Source organism: Fusarium sambucinum, chromosome II (assembly GCF_050947815.1).
Source record: "Fusarium sambucinum isolate potato_lamoka chromosome II, whole genome shotgun sequence".
In the NCBI taxonomy this organism is placed as follows: Eukaryota; Fungi; Ascomycota; class Sordariomycetes; order Hypocreales; family Nectriaceae; genus Fusarium; species Fusarium sambucinum.
In genome coordinates, this window is record NC_139293.1 from 1286846 (window position 1) to 1305495 (window position 18650).

The window sequence follows — 18650 nt, forward strand, 5'->3', positions numbered from 1 at the left end:
TAAAGAGATTATTATAAAGGAAGCTAAAGAGGCTATAAAGAAAATTAAAGAGGCTATAAAGGAAATTAAAGAGGCTATAAAAGAAGCTAATTTAATTAAAAAGGCTTAAAATAAGGAATTTAAAGAAAATATACTTAATAATAAATTTATTACTCTCTAGAAATATTATAATATAATCTATAAGGCAAGAGTAAATATAGAGAAAATAGCTTTATAAAAATCTATATCTTTAAATAAATAATAACTTAAAGATAAAGAGTATTATTTTAATAAAGAGTATAGCTTTAATAAAGTATTTAAAGTAAAGCCTTATATATTAATTTATAAGAAGGATTTAAACTTTATAGCTATAAAGAAGGCTTTATAAGAAGACTTATAAGATTATTTTATATATTTCCTTAAGGTAATATTTAATATTTTTATTATTATATTTAACTTTAAGGCCTTATAACTCTATTTATATTTAAACCTTATAATTTAAAGTTTTTATTATACCTTAAAGGCCTATTTTTATAAGGGTATTAAAGCTATTTAAAAAGATAAAAACTTAATATATATTATATAATTTATATATTTATTATACTATATTAATTTCTATAGTATATTATTAAGCCTAATAAACTTTACTTTAATAAATATAAATAAAGTAATATAGAATATTATATTATTTAATTTTCTTAATAAAATATTAATACTTTACTTTACTATTTATATAAAACCCTTTATAATAATTTAAAGAGCTATAAGAAATATAAAGCTAGAAATAATATAATTATAAATTATTTTATTTATTTACTTAACCTTAATAGATATTTAAACTATAATTAAAACTATTTAAGCTTATTATATTTCTTTTTTAAGAATATATATTATTTACTATTTACTTAACCTTAATATTAACTATTATATAGAGCTTATATCTAAGAAAAGTAAATATAAGTATAATATTAAATTTAATAATAATAATAATAATATTATTTTAATCTTTTTAAATTTAAATAATTCTATAGAAAATACTATTATAAAGCTAATTAAAGCCTTTAATTATACTTTATATCTTATAATTACTTAATTTTTTAAAAAGGCTATTAATAAATTAAAGAAAAGCTTTAAGGGTAAAAAGAGTAAAAAGTAAAAATATAAGTAATAGAATTACTTTATATAGTTTCCTTTAAAAGACCTTAAGCTATAATTTTATAATTTATAATAAAATTAATATATATATTTTTAATATATAATAGTATTTATAGCAGTATATAAGGTATTATAGTATATTATATATAGCCTAGTAAAAAAGTTTAATTTACTTTATTTTACCTTTAAGGAAAAAAATTATAAAGATATTATATAACCTTATAATATTAAAAAAATCCCTTAAATAGCTATATATACTTTAAAATTTTCTTTTTTTATTCTTTATAAGCCTTTATAGTACTTTATAAGCCTTTATTAGCCTTTATAATAAGTAATATTAACTGCTTTTTTAAAGATTTAATATTATTTTATATTTAAATTAAATAATAAAGAGATATTAATTAAATAGCTATAAATAAGCTTTTAATATATATTTTTATAGAATTTAATATTTTTATATTTTAAGTAATATTATATTAATACTTTAAGACTTAATAATTAGATTAATTATTATTAAATATTAATTAAATATATATAAAAGATATAAAAGCTTTATATACTTAAATAAAAGAATTTTATTTTAATAATATTCTTTAAAATAAGAATATTCTATATTAACTATAGAAAAAAGGCTTTATAGTTATATTTATAGGTATATAATAAATATAATAAGAACTTAATATCTTATAATATTAAACTATTAAGTAAAAAGTAATATAATTAGCTAAATTATATAAATTCTTTAAGAATAATACCCTATTTAATACTAGGCTTTAAATATTTAATTATATATATTTTTATATTTATATATATTAAAATAATATTTCTTTTAATTAAAATAAAATCTATAAAGCCTTTTAAAGCTTTTTATTATAAAATATAATTAAATAATAAAATATATTATAAAATTATTAAATTAAATAGATAATATTTAGCCTTAATTATATATAGTTAATTAATACCTATAATAAGTTAAAGGCTTAAGGTATTAAAGTATATATATTAATTAATATTTACTTATATTATATTATATAGCTTTATATTAATATATTAGCTAATATATTATATAATATATTTAATTAATATCTTTAAATACTTAAAGAATAAAGTATTATATTTCTACTTATTTAATTAGACTATAGAAATAAAACCCTCTTTATAGCTAATATATATTTATACCTTTTATAAGTATATTATTATTTATAAGGCAATATATAATTAATTTAATTTTAAAATTATTAGATTTATAATAAAAGTATATATAATAAAAGGATTAAAAGTTAATAGTATTAATTAAATAAAAATAAAGTAAAGTATTAATATATATATACTTCTAGATTATTCTATATATATATATTAATTATATATAAGAATATTTTAATAAAATTATCTCTTAAGGCTATATTTTAATAGATATTATTTTAAATAGAATTATTATTCTTTATTTTTATATATTACTAATATATATAAAGCTTTTTAAGTTTATATATCTTTAAGATATATATTAGATTTATAAATAATATAATAAGTTATATATTATTTTTAATTAACTTTTTATTTTATATTATTAGCTAAAGACTTAAAAGGTAATAAATTATATTATTTTTATTCTATTTACTTAATTATAAATACTTAAAAAGCTTTTTAATAATAATTAAATTAATATTTATATATATTTACTTAAAGATATAATTATAATTTATAATTAGCTTTTTAAAGAATAAGTCTTTTTTTAAAATAACTTTAATAACTTAAAACTTTTTATATATTTATTCTTATAAGGCTATTTAAAAGAGTATATATTTAATAGTTAATAACTAGTAATTAGACTTCTTTTAATATCTATAAAAAAGATTAATTAAATATAAGCCTATTTAGCTATTTATAATATTAATATTATATTATTTAATAAGGGGTTAAATAGTAATCTTAATTATAATTAGACTTAAAGTTAAAAGAAAATATTATATATATATATTATAGCTTAAATCTCTATAATAACCTTATACCTTACTTTAAGTAAAATATAGCCTTTATTACTTTTTCCTTTTTTTCTTTATATATCTCTTTTTTTATATTATTTTAATTCTTTTTTATATTATTAAAAAATACCTTAAATATAGCTAAAGTAATACTTTTAATATTATTTTTATTTCTTTTTTCTTTTATCTTTTAAACTATAGTATTTTTATATTTAATTTCCTCTTTAATACTTTTTTCCTTTTTAAAAGGCTATAAAGCTTCTTTTTTAATCTTTTCTCTTTATTTAATATACTTAGAAATATTACCTTTTACTTTAATTAATTTAATTTATTTAATTAATCTCTTTATAAAATAAATAATATTTTTTTTTTAAATTATTTTATTTTTTAAAATAAAAAAATATAAAGCTAATAAAAGTCTTAATCTTTATAAGAAATATAATATTTATTTATTTAAAAAAGTCTTATAATTATATTATTTTATAAATAGCTTTATTAAACTCTTAAGGCTTATATATATCCTTTATAATATAAAAGGAAAAAATAAGTTACTATTTAATAAAAATAAAATTTATAGTAAAAGTAAAAATAAAATCTTTAATTATATTAATATATAATAAATATATAATATTTAATATAATTTTAATTTTACTTTTAAAAGTATAAGGTATAATACCTTTAGTTAACTTATTATATATTAATAATAGAATTTCTTTAATAATATTTTCCTTATATTTAATTATAATATAAAACCTAGTATATAATTTAATTATAAAAAGGCTACTATAGGCTATTAATATAATACTTTTTTATTAACTTTTAATAGCTATATTATAAATATTAATATATATTAATAATATTAATTAAAATTATTTAATTAGTATTATTATTATATTACTTTATATAAAGGCTAATAAGATTATTTAAAGGCTATTATTAATAAGGTTAATAATCTTAGTTTTAATAAGCTATTAATTATAAAATAAATAGAAATTAGCTTTTATAAAGCTATTAAGCTTTATATATATATTACTATAGTATTTATTACTTTTTAAGTAAAATTTAATATATTATATAAAAGGATTTAAAGAGATTAATATAATTAAATATTAAAAGTTAAAGTAATATATTATATAGCTTTATAAAAAGCCTTATAAGGTATTTTTAATATCTTTTATTTATATAAAGTAATAGCCTTAAATATAGAAATTATAGTAATTAAATAAATCTTTATAAGATAATAAAATACTATATAGAGATATATTTAAGCTAATATAGCTATATTAAGGTATATATAGTAAATAAAATCCCTTATTTTAACTTTTAAGATAGTAAGCCCTATTGTCTTCCATAGCTATAGATAGACTTGCAGGGGGTTTCTATGGTTGCATAAACCTCTAAGATCTTGGCTTGTAATACTTGGATATTGTTGTGTTTGACTTTTTGGTAGCATGTTCTGAACACAAGCTATGCTATGTCCCGAGTGTCCGAAAGATCATGTTTACTATGGTCCTACGCATGTGCTTTTGAGATTGAGTCTCAGCACTATTCTAACTAATTACCCGTCCAATCCTTTCCATGTTGAGTCTAGTCAAAGAATGGAACAAGACGAACCACAGACTACAACTGTAACATTAGGTTAAACGATTTGCTAGCAAGAGATGAAAGCCACTCCTCATTTTGGACGAAAATGTCTCTACGTGCGACAACACTTTGCTACTATTGGCACATTCGCATGGAAGAGGTTGCTAGAGTTGACTTGTGCGAATTAGACTTAGACTTAGACTTAACTTGGAGCCCGAGTCAAGGGATGCGAAGCAAGGGAGGATTATATGTATGTACTACATGCTGTACCCGTGTAAGTCAAGCCAACCAAATAATATTCCAGTTGGCTATACAACAGTTTCTTTTTCAGCATTGGCGCTATCTGTCTTGGCCTCACATGTATTTTCGCCATTCTTGACAATGATTTGAGCTGAAAGACTTGCTTCTGAGCACGCCAAGATATCAAGATGATGGTTATGTGAAACATGTTTGACTCATATAACAAGATTCCAACAAATTGACCATACTTACCCAGTAATTCCCGATCGATACATGCCAGGCGCCTCTCCCGTACACATCTCCCTTGGAAACAGCCCTTCTTTCCGCCGCCACCCCTATTTAAAACATCATGGGACAATACTCAAAGTTTCTGCAACCAACAACAATGTTGAAGCCTTCAGTCTCCTTCATGGAGAAAGCGCAGCCCCTCAGGAGGAGAGTTGCGGAAAAGGTCGAGTGGGTAAAGGCTCATGTACCAGAGGTTGTAAAGTCGCGAGCTTTTCGAAAGACAACGACTATTCTTGCTGCTTTTACCTTGGCCGTCTCGCTCATTGTTCTTACGGGAAAGTACACCAACGCTGGGTGGTTTATACCAAAGGTTATCCAAAAGATTGGACGGTACCCGACCTGTGAGAGTAAGGGGATTAATGGAACAAGAGAGATTTGGGATGTGTCGAGGCACAAATACGAAAACCTTCGAGATGATAAGTTTACGTACGCTCTCATGACCTTCTCGACTGGGAAAATGCTAACGTCGAGTCTGTTACAGCATCGCCATGCAGACATACCAGCGACCAAAGGAACTTGAAGAGACTCTGAGCATCATCCTAAGCGAGGACGTACCTTCACTTCTCGAGATAGTCATCGTCTGGAACGACATCGAAAACTACCCTCCACCAGACTTCGTTTCCAAGTACGGTGTGCCCGTTCGATACCGAAAGTCGAAGCGCAACAGCCTCAACGAGAAGCTCTGGCCCGATCCCGAATACAAGACACAGGCAATTCTGCTCTCGGACGATGATGTCTACTACCGTCCCAACGATCTCGAATTTGTCTTCCAGACATGGCGAAAGTTCGGCAGGAATCGAATGGTTGGCGCTCTCGCTCGGTGTTCACCTGTAGACACGTTCGGATACCATCGTTATACCTTCTGCTCTAGCAAGAAGGGCCAGGACGACTATAACATGGTTTTGACAAACCTTGCATTCTCGCATATCTCGTTCCTCGACTATTATTCGTCCAACGATACCATCATGACGCAGATCAGGGATTATGTTGATGTGGGCTTTAACTGCGAGGATCTTGCGCTTAACTATGTCCACGGACTGCTCACCGGCGAAGGACCTCTTCTCATCAATGGACATGAAAGGTATTACAACTTTGTCCCCAAAGTCGGGATTAGCATGAAGAAGGGTCATATGGAGGCGCGAAGTGCTTGTCTCAATCACTTTTCCAAGTTGTTTGGGTGTCACCCTTTGGTTGACGAGACAGGATACATCCAGCGTGGTGTCCTAGTGATGTGAGACTCAATAGGACTATAGAAGATACAATAACTTGATTTATATCACAGTAATACTATTACCATGGGTAAGAGGAGTGTGTATAGCAGTTTTCCTACTGGAAGTTGGAACTTCGAACGGCTGCGCCGGGAACATTTTATGTCATTGATAATGACATTTTCGCCAATGAGAGTTATTAATGAAATGATCCAAGGATAAAAGCAAGTGATTTCATATTCTTTGAAACATCATCATGATACAAACTGAAACGTTCTTAAGGTTTTCCTCGACAGAGTCATTGTCATAGCTGCCCCACGTGATGTAACCAACCTAGCTCCATCACAAACCACCAAACATTATCACAAGCCAAACCAGCCTTTCAACCCAATTCTATTCGCTACCCTCTTTGTCAATCACCATGAATCAAGGCGAGCAAACAGGAGTCATCATCTCCACGGCGGTCGTGGCCGCCCTAACAGGCTACGCTTTCGGTATCTATACCATCCGTGGCTACCTCATCTCGCCTTCCCTAGTCGAAGAGCGTCGGCGCGCCCTGCACGATCCTGTCGAGAGCGACGAAAGCGATGTTGACGAAGACGATACTGTGCTCGACCATGCACCCAACTGGGACAACGGTCCCGACGCCGATCGCAAGCAGGGCTTGAAGGCTGCCGAGGAGGAGAAGAAGGAGCCTGTTGTTAAGGATAACGGCGAGGAGTGCAAGCTTGTTCTTGTCGTGCGAACAGATCTCGGCATGACAAAGGGTATGTCGGATGTATTCCCTAAATTCGACAAAAAAAGCTAACCATCAACTTTTACAGGCAAAATCGCTGCTCAATGCTCCCACGCTACCCTCGCATGCTACAAGTCCCTCGTCCGCGCCCCCGCCAACTCTCCCCAAGCCCAGATCCTTAAGCTATGGGAGCGTCTCGGCCAAGCCAAGATCGCTGTACAAGTCAAGAGCCAGGACGAAATCCTCGAGCTTCGACGCAAGGCACGATCTCTGGGTCTCACTGCTGAGGTGATCCAGGATGCTGGCCGAACACAGATCGAGGCAGGCAGCATGACGGTGCTGGGCGTTGGACCTGCTCCTCGTAGCCTTGTCGACCAGGTCACTGGTGGACTGAAGCTGCTTTAAACAACGAAACGAATAAAGACGTCAGATTTGAGGGTGTACACATACGAAGACATGCACTGGATTACGAATTGGGACCGGATTCTTAAAAGTACTACAATTATAGACATTCAAGCGAAGATTTGATAGATTAAAAAAAGAGACAGCACTTTTTCACTTGTGAGAATCGTGTCTTCTGTGATAAAGGGTATTATTCGCATTCGCATTTGTACATGAAAGTCTATTACTCCTTTTTGGCAAACCTTGACAACGCCGGTCCCAGATCCGCCTCGGCCTCGATCTCCTTCTTGTTCTTCTTGATCTGCTGCTCGTTCCAAATCTCGTCCACGTGCATTCTCTTCTCGTCGATAATGTTCTTCTTTCGCTGCTTGCGCAGGTACTTCTTGAGCGCACCGTTCTTGCCTCTTGCTCGCTTGCGGATCTCCTCGGCGATGTCTGCAGCAGGGGCGTCGAGGTCCTTCTCGGCACGACGCTGCTTCTCGGATCGCAAGTCCAGGGTTCCGATGTAGTTGGGGTCGAGGGCGATCATGTCGGGCTGCAGCTTGTTGAGCAGACCCTTGACTTCGGACTCTTGTCGTTGCTTGGCAGTCTCGAATGGGTTGACTTCCAGAGCGTCGTAGTTGGCCTCACCAGCACCAGGAACAATGATGGAGGAGAAGCCAGAGTCGTGGCCGATACCGAGAACATCTTCAAAAGGACACCATCGCACGCGCTCAATACGCTTACCCTCACCACCCCACGCCATGTAAGGGCTCTGAACCTTTTCTTGGACAGGGGCGTTCTTATCGAAGAGACCCTTCCAGATGGTTGTTTGGGTACCCCAACCAATAGCTGTCAAGCCTGTATCGGAGATTGCCACTGACGAAGCTGGTTGGCGTGTGAAGTAACTGTTGACTTCGCGCAACATTCTGAGATCCCAAACTGCCATCTTCTGATCTTGGCCCGTCGAGACCATGTATCGACCTTCACGATCGACGGCCAGATCTCGAACGGGTCCTCTGTGTGCTAACAGCTTGACGAGAGGGTCTGATGAATTAGGTGACCATAGTGTAACTGCTCCGTTCTGGTGGCCGACGTGTAGAACGGCGTTCCAGGGGTTTTGTTTGAGGGCGCAAGGTTGGCCTAATCGGGTAGGAATTTCGGCGACTAATTGACCAGTTGATGTATCCTGATATTTGAGGAAACCTGAAGAGCCCTGATATTCGTTAGTAACAGAAAATTTGTGCGAAAATGTAGGTACTTACAACTGTTGCTAAGAGGTAGTGGTATGGCAGAAACTCCATGTGAGACACCTCCTGGTGTTTTTTCAAGGTGTGCAGTTCCACGCCATTGTGATCGTAAATGTAGACGTACTTCTTCTGCGCAACGGCAAAGTACTGGTTGTTGTGTAGCCACTTCACGTCCCGAACCGTCTCGTTCAACTGGAGCTCGCAACCAAGCTTGCCTTCTCGCCAATCCATTGTCGCAACATGTCCCTTTCGACCACCGAGCAACAGATCCCGTCCATTCCTCGAGTAATCAAACTGGTAGGGTCCTAGTTGATCCAGCGTAAGTTCGAATCGCTTCTGCGCAGTGCCCACCGCTACACCAGAGGTAATATCGTCTTGTCGGACCTTGTATGTTCGTTCCAGCTCGTCCTCGGCCTCGAGAAAACCTGACGTGTGCTCGAGCAAAATCTCTGCATCCTTAGCCTTGAGCGTGGCATCCTCGTACTTGCTCTCGAGATGCTTCAAGTTTCTGCGAAGCTTCTTGTCCTTGATTGCCTTGAGGTTGACTTTCTTGCCTCGACCGTAGGCCTTGTGGGCTTCTCGAATTCGACGGGCACGTTCTCGGTCACTGCGAGGAACGAGTTCCGTTCGGGCGCCTTCAACGGCGAGGGCGCCATTGTCGCGCACTTTGGAAGTGGTCGTGTCAACTTTGTCAACCTCCATATTTTCGTATCGTGGACGCGCTCACTTAAGAAAAAGGTAACTTGAAGCTGGACGGCAGAATAGATTGGCATACAACTTTCCTTATCGACAAAAAAATTCACAGCTTATCGTGTAGAGTCTATTGGCTGGCTGGCTCCACTATGGGGTGACAGAATAAACCATCATTATACTGCAACTGCCATGTCATGTCGAAGTGACGGTATATCTGGTAGAATCAGGTGAATAATTAAATTCGATGTTGCAAGTCGCCAGTATGAACATGATTAGCCAAGATATAGATGTAAATTTGGACAGATTACGATCTCAATTCATTTTCTCGTCTCAAGACGAACACGACTCCGGACTAAATGTATAAGGGTTTCTTTATGTCTAGCCATCAACCGCCACTATCGATAAACACAAAAATATTTTGGATTTAACCCCGCCATCACCGCCTACAATATCGACGATATTGCCATCATTCTGCCTGTAATTCACACGGAATTCGATATTTTTTTCTGTCGCTCAATCTGGCTTCGCTACCATTTCGATTTAAAGCCGGAGGCGAAAGCAAGATGCCTACCGCAGTGGCTCACTCCCATAGGCCGACCACCAAGGTCACACACAAGTCCTTCAAGTCAAGGGCTGCCTCCAAACATGAGTTGAGAGACCGCGCAAAGGGTAGGACTCCTTCCTTCATGTATTAAACCAAAAGAATCGCCATTCTGACATTTCTGTAGGCCGAATTTCCAACGAAAAGGGAAACCGAAAGACTCCTCACCAACAAGTCATGTCCAAATTCGACCGACGCAACCAGGCTAAGCAGGCTCGTTTGAACAAGCACAAGGAACAAGTCAAGGAGAACTTGATTTTCGCTGGAAAGGATGGCGCTCCTCGACATGTCGCTCTTATTCCTCTTTGCGCTGGCACCGATCTGAACGCCACAATCAAGCACTTGAACAACAGTGTCGATATCGAAGACAACGCTGAAGGCGGCAACTACCGAGTGTCGGTCGATCGATTTAAGCAAAAGCTTCAGTACATTCCTATCGAGCGAGACTTGAACTCCTGTCTTGATGCCGCGCGAGTGGCCGATTTCGTTATTGTCGTTCTGTCCGCCGATGTCGAGGTTGACGAGCTTGGAGAGTTGATCTTGCGCAGTGTCGAAAGCCAGGGCATGTCCACTCTCTTCACTATTGTTGAGGGTCTTGACAAGGTCGAGCCCGCTAAGCAGCGACAGAGCGTTTTGGGATCTCTCAGGTCCTTCATCACTCACTTCCACCCTGAGCAGGAGAAGCTCTACAGTATCGAGAACCGACAGGAATGCGCCAACCTTATGCGATCACTATGCAACACAACACCCAAGGGCATCCGATGGAGAGATGACAGGAGTTGGATGCTTGCCGAGGATATCAAGTTCGCTTACTCCGAGTCCGAGCCCACAGTCATCACCGGTATTGTTCGTGGCAAGGGTCTCAAGGCCGATCGTCTCGTCCAAATTGGCGATTGGGGAACTTTCCAGATTGAGAAGATCGAGTCTGCTCCTCTGCCTAAGCAGGTCAAGAAGAGGGGTGAGGAGATGACCATCGATCCCGAAGAGGCTGGCAAGCTTCTGGATGAGTCTACTGCGGACCGTGATGAGTTGGTGGAGTTGGCCCCCGAGGAGGTCATGATGGACGCTGATGTTGCTGAGATGGAGGCCGATCAAAGCGAGAAGAAGGGTGTTCTTCTCGATGACCATCACTACTTCACAGACGAAGAGGAGGAGGCGAGAAAGATCAAGAAACGAGTGCCCAAGGGTACATCCAACTACCAGTCCGCCTGGTTTCTGGAGGACGTCTCTGACTCCGAGTCCGATATGGAGGATTACGAGATGCCTGATGAGGATACTGAGCAAGCCCGTCCTGAGGATGGTATTGAGGGTTACGCCCCTGCACCCGGTACTGAGGGTGCTCCTTCAGAATATCCCCAGTCGGAGATGATGATTGAGCCAGATGAGGAGGAAGACATGAAGCAGCTCACAAAATATCGTGAAGGCAAGCGAACTGAGGAGCTGGACGATATGGAGTTTCCTGACGAGATTGAGCTACACCCTGGTGTTCTGGCTCGCGAGCGTCTGGCTCGTTACCGTGGTCTAAAGAGTCTGCGAACAAGCAAGTGGCAGGAGTCTGAGGATCGTGCACATGAGCCTGAGGAGTGGAGGCGTCTTCTCCAAGTCCCCAACTACCAATCTTCCAAGTCACAAGTCACGAGAGAGGCCTTGGTCGGTGGAGTTGAACCTGGAACCCGTGTTCACATCTACATCAAGGGTATTTCTCCCATCCAGGAAAAGACCTACGACCCCAAGAAGCCATTGACACTCTTCTCACTTCTACGACACGAGAACAAGAAGACTGCTGTCAACTACCTGTTCAACCTTAGCTCCGACTTTACCAAGTCCATCAAGGCCAAGGAGGAGCTCATCGTCCAGTGTGGACCTCGCCGCATGGTGATCAAGCCCCTATACTCTCAGCCTGGACAGACACCAAACGATGTCCACAAGTACTGCCGATTCATCCACCCTGGACAGTCAGCTATTGCGACTTTCATGGGTCCTCTAACATGGGGAGCCGTGCCTGTGCTGTTCTTCAAGCGAACCACCGCCGAGGATGTCGAAAGGAACGAGGAGGAAGATGGCCCTCACATTGGCATGTCTCTCATCGGTACAGGAACCTCCATTCCACCCTCAACATCTCGCGTCATCGCAAAGCGCATCATCCTTACCGGCCACCCCTATCATATCAACAAGAGAATTGTCACCATCCGATACATGTTCTTCAACAGAGAGGACGTCGAGTGGTTCAAGGCCCTACCACTGTGGACCAGGCGAGGACGCAGCGGTTTCATCAAGGAGCCTCTTGGTACACATGGTTACTTCAAGGCTACATTCGATGGACGTATCAACCCTCAAGACTCTATTGGTGTCAGTTTGTATAAGCGGGTGTGGCCACGAAATGCCGTTCCCGTGGAGGGGCCGCTATTGGATTTTTCTACTAGCAAGATACAGGAGGATGGCGATATGATGATGGATGACCAGGCATAGATTATCACGACACTCGGTATACCTTAGATTTAAAAAGTTGGCGTTTTTTGTTTTCCCTCTTATATAACTATTTCCAATGTTGTCGTTCATTTTTTAGTGATTATGTGATGTTATTCTTATTCCAGCTGCTCGAGGCCCTCTGTTGGTCTTGGGCCTCCCTTGCTTTGTCTCTGTTCCTCTGCACCACTAGCCTTCCATGCGCTCTTAATTAAGTTGATGATGTGTTCTACACCAACATTATTCTTGACCTGCGCAAAGACCGTGGGTCCTCCCTCTCGAATCTTTCTGGCGTCCCTCTCCATAACGCCCAGATCAGCGCCGATGAGCTCTGCCAGGTCTGTCTTGTTCACAACCAACAGATCACTCTGCGTAATACCAGGTCCACCCTTTCTGGGGATCTTGTCGCCACCGCTGACATCGATCACGTAGATGATGAAGTCGGCCAATTCACGGCTGTAGTTCGCTGCGAGGTTGTCACCTCCCGACTCAATGAGGAGCAGGTCGGTATCGAACTCGCGGTGCAAGTCTTCCAGCGCAGCAAGGTTCTGAGAGATATCCTCTCGGACAGCGGCGTGAGGGCAACCGCCAGTCTCAATGGCGCGGATACGAGAAGGTGGGAGGGCCTTGTTTCGGGTAAGGAACTCTGCGTCTTCGCGGGTAAAGATGTCGTTTGTCACAGCGGCGAGGGAGTATTCCTTCCGAAGAGCGAGGGAGAGGGCGAGCATGAGAGCGGTCTTTCCGGAGCCGACGGGACTGGCAGATGTTAGTTAAATACTGTAAGTAATTAAGGTTAACGGTTAGTCTTACCCTCCAATTCCAATTGTAAAGGCTCGCTCTGACCACTCTCGTCCCTCAACGATGGGCATCTCGCGACCTAGAAAGCTACCAGGTCCGTCGAGGATCTCATGCGAGTGGCCATGCTCCTGCGCATTGAAACCATCATGGGAATGAGCTTGTCCATCGTGAGAGTGCGACATATTGAATAGAATAAATGTGTGATTATTTGAAGAGAAAGTCAGGCAGCTGTTGTGAGCTATATCGCGGGAATTGAAGAGGGGAAAGAAGCTTTTGATAAGACGTTAGAAAGTTGCCCTTATCAGTTTGACAGGTCAAGCTCTAGACGTAAGGGACGTACGTGGGGGAGGGGTTGAGGGGCAAGTAGCAAGTAGCGAGGTGGGACTTATTCAAAAACACCAAAAACCTCCGGCGGCCGGCGGCGCGAGCGGGCGGTTGAGGCGCCGGGAAAAGTGGGGTTCGACTTACACTGATATCCAGGGTTCAAGTACCTGTTGAACAACTCTTGAACACAATCTATTCATACCGAGTAACAAAGGGTTCATCTTACATTACTTGGACTAGCTATATGGCAGGACAGTAGATCTGTCAAGTTTCGTTCTGATTGAGGAGTTAATACCGAGCGATGTACCTATCATTGCTGATCTTGTTTCAGCCACCTTTCTCTCTCTTATAATATATCGAACACATAACAAATACCCTTGTAATTACAATCACTATGAGCGAAATAGCAGAGCCGGTCAGCTGCTGCTCGCTACAACGGATGCAATACTCCGTCTTTTACTGCCACGGCACGCATAGAGCAAAGCCGTCTGAACCTAACAATCTTGTATAACCTTGGCACCGCGTTGTCATGGCCAAGACCAAGTTAGGAACGTAACACAAAAAAGAAATCCTTCCTGGCGGGCGGCTATGACGGAAGGCTTTCCGGATCGCACAAAACGTAGAGACATGTTGTCACAGAAAAACTACCAGGCAAGCCTCGATCAATGCTGAGAGCTCAATTGTGAGTAATGGGGAGAGGTTTGCATATTGACCTCGCACAAGGGCGGTAGATCGTTATCACCTAAATGCAGCTGTCCGCTTGCTGAGATCCAGCAATACCTCCATCGCTTAAAATAGGTGGTGTGAGTGGTCCAAATGTGTAAGTGAGACAACTGCGTTAATCCTGTTTTGTGGTTTAATTTCTGTCCTCGCGGTGGTCTGATCGAACGCGGAGAACCTGTAACCAACAGAATGTGAGAACTGATGAGATATGATGATGTCGCTACACGACGTTTCTCTTTGGCCACGTATATATGTCAGTTCTCGTATTTTGTAGGTCAAGCACCCGATGAAGATTGAGATTTACAATACGGACACTAATAACTGTGTCTCTTGGCACCGGTAAGTCCTATGCTAAGCTAGGCAAAGCAAATGATCTGATTATGATGATCCGAGGATTACTTTGTTGAAGACGGTCAGTTGAACAGCTCATATCATGACTAGAGAGTTACACAGCATTTTGCCTTGTAGCTCGTGGAACTGAACTATGTATTCACCGTTGATAGTACGACGACACGGTCTGGGCTTGTGTCCTTACTCGGTCTGTCTTCAAGGTCAATGGCCAACCCATTGCCCTGGAGCCCGTTCCTAGATCTATCTAGTGTCTCAAGTACCGATACTGCATGAAACGGTGTCCAATCATATTGACGCGGCACATCTTCTCGTCGTTTGATACTACTACACAGCAGATCGATTTAGCCCAATACAGCCATTGCATTTTGACCTATTTATCACCTGCAGCATCGTATGATCAATCTAAGGTGACTTTGACATATGTCTACTTTATGAGACGCCTTATTCCGTGTCATTGCCGCCCGGTGACAGCGGAACCTAAGCTGTTGTCGCTCGTTTGCACCCCTGTCGTGCGTGCTCGATCCAAACATTCTCAGGTCTCTTCTCTCTTTGGACCGATCTCTCCCCGCCAGTTCTTGGCCACACGCCCTCAAAAGTGGTCTTTCACGGCCGCTTGGGTCTGATCTTGAAATATGACAGATCCCATCGGAACTCATTTGCAGCATGTAGCATATGATCTCGATATATGCAGGCGCTCGTCTTTTCCCATGCCAACCATTCAGCATCGACACGGCGTCCGATCCCTGCCAAGGCAGAGAAGGCTTTTGTAATTTTACTTTGTTTCTGTTCTCTCCCACAAAGGTATATAATGTCGAGTCGATTCTGAAGAACTCGACTTGTTCACAGAATGACTGTCCAGACTTTGACGTCCAACCTTTTTGATCATTCGCAGCTCACCATTTTGGGTTTGAGAGTGAAAGAATTCTGTATCAATTATTGATAAAACTACCACAGGTCTCTCAATACCTGTTCCTTTCTAGTCCATAAGTCCACATATCCCAACAGCACTACGTTACGTTACGTATTGGTCTATCATGGACTCTACCAACTCGCCTACTCGGGTAGTCCAAACAAGCGGTCAGAAGCAGTCAGTAATTAATGACATCTTTCTAGCCCTCCTATACTGACTTAGTCAAACCATTTTAGGCACGAGCCTCATAGCCCGATGCTTAATGTGCACATCTACGACGTCTCTTCCATCCAAGAGCGACTCTATTGTGGAGCCGAAGCCACCACCAACTCACCAGAAGCAATCAATGGCACTACTGCTGTTAGTACCAAACTCAATGTTTTGAAGAGTCAAATCATTAATATCGACATGGTCATGGGGACATCTGCTCGCATTCCTAGCCGAATGTAGGAGAGGATAACAAAGGGTATATACCGGGCATATTCATTAATTGATGGCAACTGTTGTCGAGTTACGTAAAACTATGTGCAAATTCAGGAATATTGAGCAGGGACTTTCAGTAGCTAGATAACTAGTCTTCTTAACAATTCTCTTTGTATTTTAAGGCCATTTATCTGGCCCAAGACTCAAAGCTGGGCATGCCGGATAGTTCGCCGGTGCTCCGTTCAAGAGACTCCACTTGTTCCCGAATCCACGGAAGATGGTGGGTACCCATACTTCGGAGCTGATCTGCTCAACTAGGTAGTTGCCTACCCCAACAATTCTAAGTGTCTGGTACTATCGTTCATAGTCGTGCAAGCTTCCCCTTGCCTTGCGGGCTTACGTCAATTTTTTAATTGTTCTTGCGGCTCATCTCAGGCCGTCTCAAGCCGATCCGGAATCAGCTCGAGAACTACGGAGCCCGGAGCTGCGACATGTATAAAGTCGGCGCTCTCCCTAGACATTGGCTTTTCTAGAATCCTCTTGTACATCAGTTCAGTCTATCTCCAACATGGTAGCAATTAACTTCTGCATTTCCTACCCAATTCTTCTCGATCCTAGCATCGCGCAGAACTCGAAGTATACACTCAATTAGCCCTGTCACTGCCCACCACTACAGCCCTCGTTGTTCCTATTACAACGAGAATACAAAATGCCTTCAGAAGGCTGCCCTCTTTCTTCAGATGCCATGAGATGCAATGAAGAGCAAGTAAACTCAGAACGGCACATCCGCCTACAAGACAGGACTAACTCGGCACACTCAGACCCTCTGACACGGGCACCATGCTGAATCGGTTCATCCACGATACCTCCTCCCTTCAGGATCGCCTTATTCAGACTCAGTTCTGCATAGAGGACCCTTATACCCACAAATACTCTGCTGGCCGTTGTACTGGCGCGCCACAACAAGATACAGCTCCAGATCAGAGTAAGCTTTAAGGAGTGCCTTGATGTGTTATGCGTGCCAAATGTTTCTTTTCTCGCCAAATCTTTTCTGTCCTTCCAGCTCAACGATGCCTCCTCTGCCCAATATATGCCTCTCAATTTGAATACATGGTCGTACAGGTCGGCCTTGAGGGTAGATGCGATGGCACATACCATATCACTCCAAAGATTTAAATACCCTAAGTCACGTTACTAGAATCACCTTCATGATTGTTATATGCATTCTTGTACTGGTATACGGTGTTAAATGTGCAAGTTAATTCGCTCTTTAATTACCTACAATACATAAAGTTCTGTCAAATCTGACTTGTACCACAATCAGTTCAATGAACGTCTCACCGTAATTTATTACAGCTTCTCCCCTTAAATTAGGCACAGAATAATTCCCAGCCTAAGATTTGAAATATACTTCTGACTAATATTCGTGTAATGTAGCCGAAGTAATGGAAATAGGGACAACACCTTCAGTTAGCTTCAAGTGTCTTTAGTCAAATCGGATTAGATCCTGCTTTTTGACTACCTCAAGATGTCAGATATGAACATAGCCTCATTCCAATACATTCGGCCAGTGTTTTTTGTACATTACTTCCTGTCTTGTGATAGTTGACTTCCCCGGAAGTCGACTGTGTAAGACGTCGTCGGTAACAACTCGTACGGAGGAAAGGCGAGGATAGCATCGGTTGTTCAAGGCTGTATCACCCAAGCTGAAACTTATCTGTTGATTGGCCCTGCAACAAGATCTATCATATTTAAGTGCTCACCGCTATGAGTTGGAGAAATGGGTGGCCTCAAAATGTTGCCAAAATGTTGCTCTGCGGACGAGGCTGAGCTGCGGTTTTCAGAAGAGCCTCATCAAAGTATCATTATTTCCCTTTGTTCCCTCTTTTCTCCGCTTAAACAAGATTAATATCAGCACGTCAACTAGGCGAGGCTATGCAAGCAGTGCAGAATCTAGTTTCGTATCGTCGGATCAGCTGCGGGAGCTTTGGTTGCATAAGCACGTGGGAGGGTAGATGCTGCATCTAAAGTGATATATATCATCATCGAGCCCAACAAGGACAACATTTCCCAAGTATCTACCACTTCACCGCTTGTCTAAAAATCTTCAGCGGAACGAAAATGTAGATGCGGACATGTAATGGTGGGCTGGTTCATTGGCTTACATGTTGGTTGTGTCTCTCTGTCTTTGTAACGCAACGTTTTCGTCAATCGTTACTTGTTCAAGGTACACAACGCGGGGAGCTATCAATCTTCCTAAAAAGGGAGGTCGAAGTCTAAAGGGACCAGGTTCCTGGTTACACACCAACACATGACTGCATGTGTTCTACTCTGCATACGTCAAACGGCAATATTTTCCTTCGGTGTAAAGATGGATGCTATCACCGCCATTTCCTTTAGCTACTGACCGAGTCTCAATTTTGATTTGACTATTGTTTATGAGTTGCACTTCTGTTGCTATCGAGGTTGAAGTCGGGATCACCGGTCAAGTTGGGCTGTGTCTTGAGCTGCGGGCGTATCGTTGCCCGGAATGTTAGATGGTGGGTGAAGAGTTGAGG

General features: G+C 39.6%; 6 protein-coding genes across 6 annotated transcripts; 4 read left to right on the forward strand and 2 right to left on the reverse strand.

Moving 5' to 3' along the window:
* Window positions 1-5289: 5289 nt before the first annotated feature.
* On the forward strand, window positions 5290-6463 carry FSST1_007213 (glycosyl transferase family 64 domain-containing protein; the record flags this gene model as incomplete). Its single annotated transcript, XM_083223974.1, has 2 exons — window positions 5290-5654; window positions 5710-6463. The coding sequence occupies 2 exons, from the start codon at window positions 5290-5292 to the stop codon at window positions 6461-6463; spliced, it is 1119 nt and encodes a 372-aa protein (XP_083083174.1).
* A 394-nt stretch (window positions 6464-6857) lies between these two features.
* On the forward strand, window positions 6858-7577 carry FSST1_007214 (aminoacyl-tRNA hydrolase; the record flags this gene model as incomplete). Its single annotated transcript, XM_083223975.1, has 2 exons — window positions 6858-7203; window positions 7261-7577. 2 exons carry the CDS (start codon window positions 6858-6860, stop codon window positions 7575-7577), a joined length of 663 nt encoding a protein of 220 aa, XP_083083175.1.
* Window positions 7578-7797: 220 nt separating this feature from the next.
* On the reverse strand, window positions 7798-9505 carry FSST1_007215 (WD40-repeat-containing domain protein; the record flags this gene model as incomplete). The annotated part of the gene is made up of 2 exons (XM_083223976.1): window positions 7798-8769; window positions 8819-9505. The coding sequence occupies 2 exons, from the start codon at window positions 9503-9505 to the stop codon at window positions 7798-7800; spliced, it is 1659 nt and encodes a 552-aa protein (XP_083083176.1).
* A 554-nt stretch (window positions 9506-10059) lies between these two features.
* FSST1_007216 (small subunit rRNA maturation protein TSR1) lies at window positions 10060-12566 on the forward strand (the record flags this gene model as incomplete). The annotated part of the gene is made up of 2 exons (XM_083223977.1): window positions 10060-10165; window positions 10225-12566. The coding sequence occupies 2 exons, from the start codon at window positions 10060-10062 to the stop codon at window positions 12564-12566; spliced, it is 2448 nt and encodes an 815-aa protein (XP_083083177.1).
* Window positions 12567-12682: 116 nt separating this feature from the next.
* Window positions 12683-13543, reverse strand: FSST1_007217 (CobW/HypB/UreG, nucleotide-binding domain-containing protein; the record flags this gene model as incomplete). The annotated part of the gene is made up of 2 exons (XM_083223978.1): window positions 12683-13319; window positions 13374-13543. The coding sequence occupies 2 exons, from the start codon at window positions 13541-13543 to the stop codon at window positions 12683-12685; spliced, it is 807 nt and encodes a 268-aa protein (XP_083083178.1).
* Window positions 13544-15793: 2250 nt separating this feature from the next.
* Window positions 15794-16119, forward strand: FSST1_007218 (uncharacterized protein; the record flags this gene model as incomplete). The annotated part of the gene is made up of 2 exons (XM_083223979.1): window positions 15794-15846; window positions 15906-16119. 2 exons carry the CDS (start codon window positions 15794-15796, stop codon window positions 16117-16119), a joined length of 267 nt encoding a protein of 88 aa, XP_083083179.1.
* Window positions 16120-18650: the final 2531 nt, after the last annotated feature.